General features: G+C 34.1%; 1 protein-coding gene across 1 annotated transcript; it reads right to left on the bottom strand.

The window, feature by feature from the left end:
• Positions 1-1,676: 1,676 nt before the first annotated feature.
• On the bottom strand, positions 1,677-4,163 carry LOC145619376 (large ribosomal subunit protein uL5z). The gene is made up of 5 exons (XM_081674057.1): positions 4,056-4,163; positions 3,569-3,676; positions 3,446-3,488; positions 2,565-2,760; positions 1,677-2,127 (listed from the first exon to the last, which is right to left on the bottom strand). The coding sequence occupies exons 1-5, from the start codon at positions 4,056-4,058 to the stop codon at positions 1,929-1,931; spliced, it is 549 nt and encodes a 182-aa protein (XP_081530183.1). The 5' UTR covers positions 4,059-4,163; the 3' UTR covers positions 1,677-1,928.
• Positions 4,164-7,295: the final 3,132 nt, after the last annotated feature.

Genomic DNA, 7,295 nt, shown 5'->3' with positions numbered 1-7,295 from the left:
TTGGTATTAGAGCAATGACGATAGTGATGAAGAGCGATATGCTTCAAACAGGTGAAAGGGAAATGAGGCTTAGATCTTTGGGACAGCTTGATGGGGATGAAACAAACATATGCTGTGTCAAGAGTTCTTTTGCTATCTTGCTGCTAAGGAAAGGTGTTCAGGCACACACCACAGAAGCTTCTGCACTTCCTGGCATCCCATTGCTTTCAATCCCAGCTGATCTAGAAAGTGGTTTTAAGCGTAGGAAACAGAACAAGGCTGCTGAAATATTTAGCTGTTACTCTGTTAGTGGGAACCTTCAGGATTTTCATCTTAGGCAATTGCCCTTTGTTTTGTAAGCTTATGTAACCAATCAATAACTATATACAAAAAGACACACCAGCAATGACACGTGTCATTTTCTGGTGTGTCCTTTATTTTTATTTTTTTTAAAAAAAAGAATCATTAAGAAATAAATCTTATACTTAAATAAAAAAAAAAAAACCAAAATAATACATAAATAAAATATTTGACAAATCTTATACATAAATAAAAATATAGCAAACTACAACATAATACATAAATTAAATACTCCGTATTTGATATGCCTTTCCATAATATATGCATTAACAACTATATACACTTAAGTAAAAAATGTGCCAAAATATTATGTACTACTTATTACAACAATAATTTTAGTATTTATTTAATTATACGTTAAAAAGGTCCAAGAAAGTAATATGAATTTTAAATATTAAATAATATTTAAAATAAAATTTGATATATCTATTTTTACAAATAAATACGAAGTAAATATTAACAGTCAAACTTAATGAAAAAAAAATAAGTCTTCACATATAATTTATAATATACATACGGACTACATAGTGTAATAAACTAATAATGTACTAATGTACAACGTTTAAAGATATTCATTTGGTTAATAACAAGAAAATTGTACCAATTTGTTTATGAAATTAAATATATGAAAATATACATGTTGTCAAATGTGATTTAAAGATAATTATCTGGCTAATAGGCTATTTTATAATAACCAAATGCATTATAGGCTCATTTTTAATTAATTCATTACTTCGTATAATATTTAAGAAAAATTCATTGTTAATATAAAAAAATTTCGTGCATGGCACAGGACCTAACCTAGTTAAGACATCTATTTGCTACTAGCTTCTTTATCATTTTACTTGGGCTAATACCTAATATGTTTTGTATGTTACAATATTTATAGCTGCAATCCAGTTTTAAATTTTGAAAGCAGAAATCCAGTTGGTTAAGTCTTGGTTGCTGTATTTATCAATCGAATCATCAACCATCTACACGACTGGCTAGAAATATCAGAATTAACACAGTTTCAGTCTTGGACAACAGTCAGCACAACAAACCAACATAAACTGAAGATGGACAGCAATCACAGCATGCACAAGATTATCAATTTCCAGTCCCAAATACTCTCTTAACAAGCAACACTAAATACAGCCTGATTCCCCAATAGCATCAAAATAAAGCCAGAATAAAAAGAGCAATGCTATACACTAAATTAACTTTGAAATTCAAAGAAAACATTATCAAAGGCATTGAAATTTAAGGGTACGGTAAGATGGACAAATAATGGTCGAACATCTTCGCCCATCCCACAATCTCAGAAGATTGCAGAACCATAAATCAATGGAAGAGAGTGGATCAAACTAGCAACACTTGATTGATGTAAACAAAAGTACGATGGGGCATTCATGGTAATGATAACTGTATACCCACGAAGCATAGAACAAAAATTCTAGAACCAATGTGTGACCCAACAGTACAAAGTACACTAATAAATCGTCAAAAAAAAGCTCTTTTTCACTAAAAAAAAAATCCAATTTAACCCTAGCGGGATAACATCTAATAAGATAGACAAAAGTTTAGCATTAACGAAACAAAACAAAGGTTTAAGCAGATAGATTTTGGGCCTTGTTGAGAATAACTCCCTCATATTTGACCTGGAACCACTTCATGGCATCATCCTTGGTAACTCTGTGCTGGATTCCAACACGGGCCTTGCACCTTCTGCGACGGGCAACACGGTAACCAGGGCGTTCGAGAACAACATAGAAGTCCATGCCATAAATACCAGTAGATGGATCATACCTGAAAGGGGGGAAAAATCAGGAACTAAGTTAAACTTAATCTATATCTATAAAGGCCCTTGTATAAGAAGGCATGGCTTTAGCCTTATGATATCCATTTTTAAGACGAACCTTGCATAATAAACAGCAAAAATCCATACAAAAAATACAGCCGTGTAACTAAACTACAATGCTAACATTACATATTTAGGTTTTTATCAAGGTCAAGAAGCTGAAGCAAAATCAAACATTTGAAAGATACTAACAAAATACTAAATTCTAACCAGGTAAGACAACTTGAAACAGCAACAATGCCAAGGATGAAAATATAACAAAGCTAAAAGACAAGTTAATAATTAAGCATATGTATTCATAAAGGCCTAGGTAACAATGTGCAATGACATTACAACACTAACAACAGATGATCAAAAAAAAAACCAAATATTCATGATCACTTACTTGATTCCAAGATCAATGTGCTCTTGAATACCAAAACCAAAGCATCCAGTCTCACTGAAGTTTCTCCTCAACAACTCGTATTCCTTGACCTTCAAACCACTTTCAAGCAACTGCATTGCCTTGTCACCTCTAACAGTCACGTGACAAGCAATCTTTTCATTACGTCTGATTCCAAAAGATCGGACAGTGTATCTGGCTGTTAATCATAAACAAACCACTATGAACAAATGAACAAAATCCACCACTAATCTTTTCAACACAATCATCAAAATCATCGTGAAACACTTTCAACACAATGTGATCAACTATAATAAAAACATCAACAACAAAAAAATGACATCAAGACACATGGAGAGCTTGTTATATACACCCAGGTGTACCCGTACACCCTTCTCATTTTTATTTAATAATCAAATGAAGAGCAAGGGTTATATAACAAATTCTAACACATATATGCATTACTCCGTAAAATAAAACCAACATCTTTTAGAAATCTAGTACAACTAACAGCAGCATCTAAATTAACATATTTCCATTACAAAAACAAAAACCCAACAACACAAGGCATTCATAAACTGCAATTGGAAATTAATAATCCTACAAGTTCCTATTTATAAGAAGTTGTCTAAGCTCGATAAACACAAAAACCCCAACAAAAACAGGGCATTCATTAAATCAATTACACATAAAAACAGTTCACTATCACAAACTAACAGATATTTCATTATATTTTCAAGCACATTATAACAAATCAGAAAGCAATTATAAATCAATACAAACAGCACTTCAAGCACAGAACCCTGATACAAAATATCAACCACAACAAACAAAGCATCATTTCACATTACAAAAACATCTAATTAAATTCTTATTATTTATACCTTTGGAGTAAACAGGGGTTTGACCACTGAGTTGTTCCAACACCTAAAAACACAACAACAAAAAAGATTTAGGATTCAAATATTTCAACTTAATTTAAAGAAACCAAAGTTGGCTTATCATACCTTAGCAGCTCTGGTAAGACGATCACCACTTTCACCAACGGAGATGTTGAGAACAAGCTTTTGGACCTTGATATCCCTCATGGGGTTCGATAACTTCTTCTCCGGCGCCTGAATTTGTTAAAATTAAACATAATTAAAACCCTAAAATCAATTTATAACAATGCTTAAAACCCTAGATTTTGCCAAAATTAAAGCTTGAAAGCCCTTAAATCCACTATAATCAGAGATTCATAAACCTAAATCAATCAAGGATCAAGACCAGAGCTTTTAAAACCCTAAAATCCATTAACAACAAAGATTTAAACCCTATATTTTATCAAATTCAGAGATTAAAACCCCAAGAACCCACTAAAATCGGAGCTTAAAAACTTTTAATCCATCAAAATTAGAGCTAAAAGAATCTGCATAATCCAGAAAATTCATAGAATACATTGAAATCGACAGAATAGCGCGACAAAGTGAAAGGAAAGAGGAGAGAGAAAATCACCATTAGAGAAAAACTGGAGCAGCAGCCGACGGATGGAGAGAAAGGAAGCGTTAGAGTGAAATGTGGGAATGAAATAAAAACCCTAAAATAGAGCGGAGGCCAAGCTAGGGTTTTTATCTTATGATGGACTGGGCTTATATCGTTGATTTCTTTTTTTTACAAGGTTGGGTTTTGGTTATCAACGGCCCAATTCGTATGTAGATTTATCTTGTCCGAAAGAAACTCATTGTATTTTTTTTTTTTTTTTCAAGGTTGATTTAGTTCACTTCACTCTAAAAAAAAAAAAATACTTCGTATATATAATTAGGATCTATTTTGATTTATTGAACTGACTGAATAAAATTTAATAGAGCTGAAATAAATTTTTATATGAGAAAAGGAAATTAGGAACTGAATTAAAATTAAGCTGAAAAGGCACTTAATCAATTCAATAAAAATAAATTTTGTTTAATTAAAATAAATAACTTAAATTATAATTTAGTGCAACTTTTCTATCATCATTTGCAATTTGAGGATCAATAGACTTTAGTTGCTACATTCCAGATGCACCAGCAAGTTGCTCAATCAAGGTAATTAGGGCTGGCTAAGGGCCTGTGCAAACAGACCCTTAGCACAGGGTCCCGAAATTTTAAGGGCCCAATTTCACTTGGAGCCCAATTTCGTAATAATAATAAAAAATAAAAATAAAAAAATCTGCTTGCAGTGTGTCACGTTGACAAATTAATGCTCCCTTCATCTACTCCATAATTGCCTTGCAGTAGTGACCTTTCCCTTCTCCTTCTTCCTCCCCCCTAATGCGCATCCAACCCCGACCTGCATTACCCATCAGCTTCTGCCACAACCCATCGATTTCAATTGTCACCCCTTGGTTACTCACCTGATTATGTTGGAGTTTGTAATCATCCTTTCCTATAGATGCATACTCAAAACCTGGTGGTCTCGTGTTGCCTGTCAAGCCTTCTCTATGGACTTTCGGTTGTGTTATGTAGATATCTAGTTCTTTTCTCGCATTCTCAATGTGGCGCTTTAGGTTAATTAAGTCACCATCCTCCCCTTTGAAAATCTTCCGGCCCGTTCTTATTAATCCATAGACCCCAAAGATATACTATGAAATTAGTAATTCGAGTGCTATAAATACCATCCTCGCTATAAAGTAGCAAGATATGACTCTGAACCCATTGTCGCATATGAGTAGGTCCAGTCGTTTCTAATTGAAGGATTAAAGAGCTCTCCTCCCACATTCTTCTAGCTACAGAGCAGTTTTGGAAGATATGAACCATATGGTCTTGTTGCCATATAGCAACAAACTGTGGCAACTAATATATTTTATTTGAATTGATTTAGAAACAAACAACGACAATGAATTTTTGAATTGTTGCCAATAGAAACAAGTCGTCTAAACTATTGTTGCAAAATGGTAACATACATTTTATTTGTTGCCATTTACCAATGTCATTTTATGAAATTATTATATGTTGCCATAGGTGATACTCTTCTTGTAATTTGTTGCTATAATGACATCAAATTCTAGTTTATTGTCATTGAAAACAAGTTGTGTTACAATTTATTGTTAATTTATATGTAGGCTAATTATAGCTATTAAGTATAATATTATTTGGAGACACTTTTCTTATTATTTGTTGGAGTAATATAATGACATCAAATAGAAACGGATTTCAATTCCGTCTCTAATTTAGAGACGAGTATTTGATTTACCAACCGTAATTCTTGAGACTAGGGATTCAAAAATCCTTACATGCAAAGCCGAGCCAAGTTGACTTGAGTGAGGTTTCGAATTGATGAAGGGATCAGGTTGAACTGAATAGCTAATAAGGATCGGGTTGATAGCAATCCATATTAATGATTTGTTGCTATTTCTAGGAATCAACATTAATAATTTATTGCTATTTTTAGAAACCAATATTAATAACTTGTTTCTATTTTTAGGAACCAACATTAATAATTTGTTTCTATTTTTAGGAACTAACATTAATAATTTGTTGCCACTTTTAGCAACAACCGATGGTAATGTGTTGCCAAAGTTGGCAACGTATGCTCCAAAATCAGCAACCATCATGGAAACTATATTTAAATTAGGATTCATTTAAATTAATGCACTATTGCAACAATATTGTTTTGCAACTGGTAGCCAAAATCCCATGGCAACAAACCTTTTAGCAACAACAAATTTTCGTTTCCAACCTGTTGCTAACTAGAGTTGGCAGCAGATTTTTGGTGAATAGCAACAAATTTTAGTTGTTGCTATATTGACTTATTTTTGTAGTGATCATAGGTTCATGCCGACTAGGGTGGGGTGGAAGTTGTGTGGGTTCGATCGATCGGCAGGTGGGAGTTCGTCGTATAAGTGTGGGTTGAGAGTAAGGGTCGGGGTTTGGGTAGGAGTTCGCCAAATAAGTCGGGTTCAAGAATTAGAGTTAGGATTTGGGTGGGTGTTTGCCGGATTGGTTGGAACACTAGGGGTGTAAAGTAAAAATAATATCTAATGAAAGAAACAACAGATGGAGTATTAAAGCAACTCTAATGGTAAGCTAATTAGCAAATTAGTTTTTTAAGCCACATAAGATTTTAAAGCTAATTTTTTGTAGCTAGTTTGTGCCCTAGCTACTAGCCTGTGGTGTTTGCCAGAGAGAAGAAAAACCTGTCATGCATGCGTTAAAAGATTGCAGTTTAGCCCGAGCAATTTAGAGTGAGTGCAATTATTCAATGGTTTTGTCTCACTCTCTTTGCAGTATGGGTGATTGGTGCGAGCACTGTTTTGATAACTTTGGAGAGGATATGATGAGTTTAATTAACATGTGTTGGACTATGTGGGGTGCAAGGAACAAATGGATGATTGAGGGTGATTTTGCGAATGTTAAGCAAATTGTTGCCTATGCTTTGAAGATTAATATGAAGGGGCATAATGAGTGGAAAGTTGAATAACATGGGGAATGGATGGGTGGAAAGAGTGTCTTTAAGGGCGGGTCTCCTTCGGCATTTGTCGTGGTTAAAAATATTGTTGATGCTGGTGTTTTGGGGGAGGTGGGGACGAGGTTGGGTGCAGTCTACAGGAATAGTGAGGGGGTGGTGCTTTGGGGAGCTACGATGTAGTGGAGTGAAAAATGAGAGACTAAGATTATTGCACAGGTGAGAGCAGTATTTTGGGGCATGAAGATTGCAAGACACAAGGGTATGAGCTGCATTGGGATCGAGAGTGATAATCTGGTGGTGATTGAGGCA

Source organism: Chenopodium album, chromosome 27 (genome assembly GCF_948465745.1).
Source record: "Chenopodium album chromosome 27, dcCheAlbu1.1, whole genome shotgun sequence".
Lineage (NCBI taxonomy): Eukaryota > Viridiplantae > Streptophyta > Magnoliopsida > Caryophyllales > Amaranthaceae > Chenopodium > Chenopodium album.
Note: the sequence above shows the minus strand (reverse complement) of the source record. Positions and strands in the feature narration are given on the sequence as shown.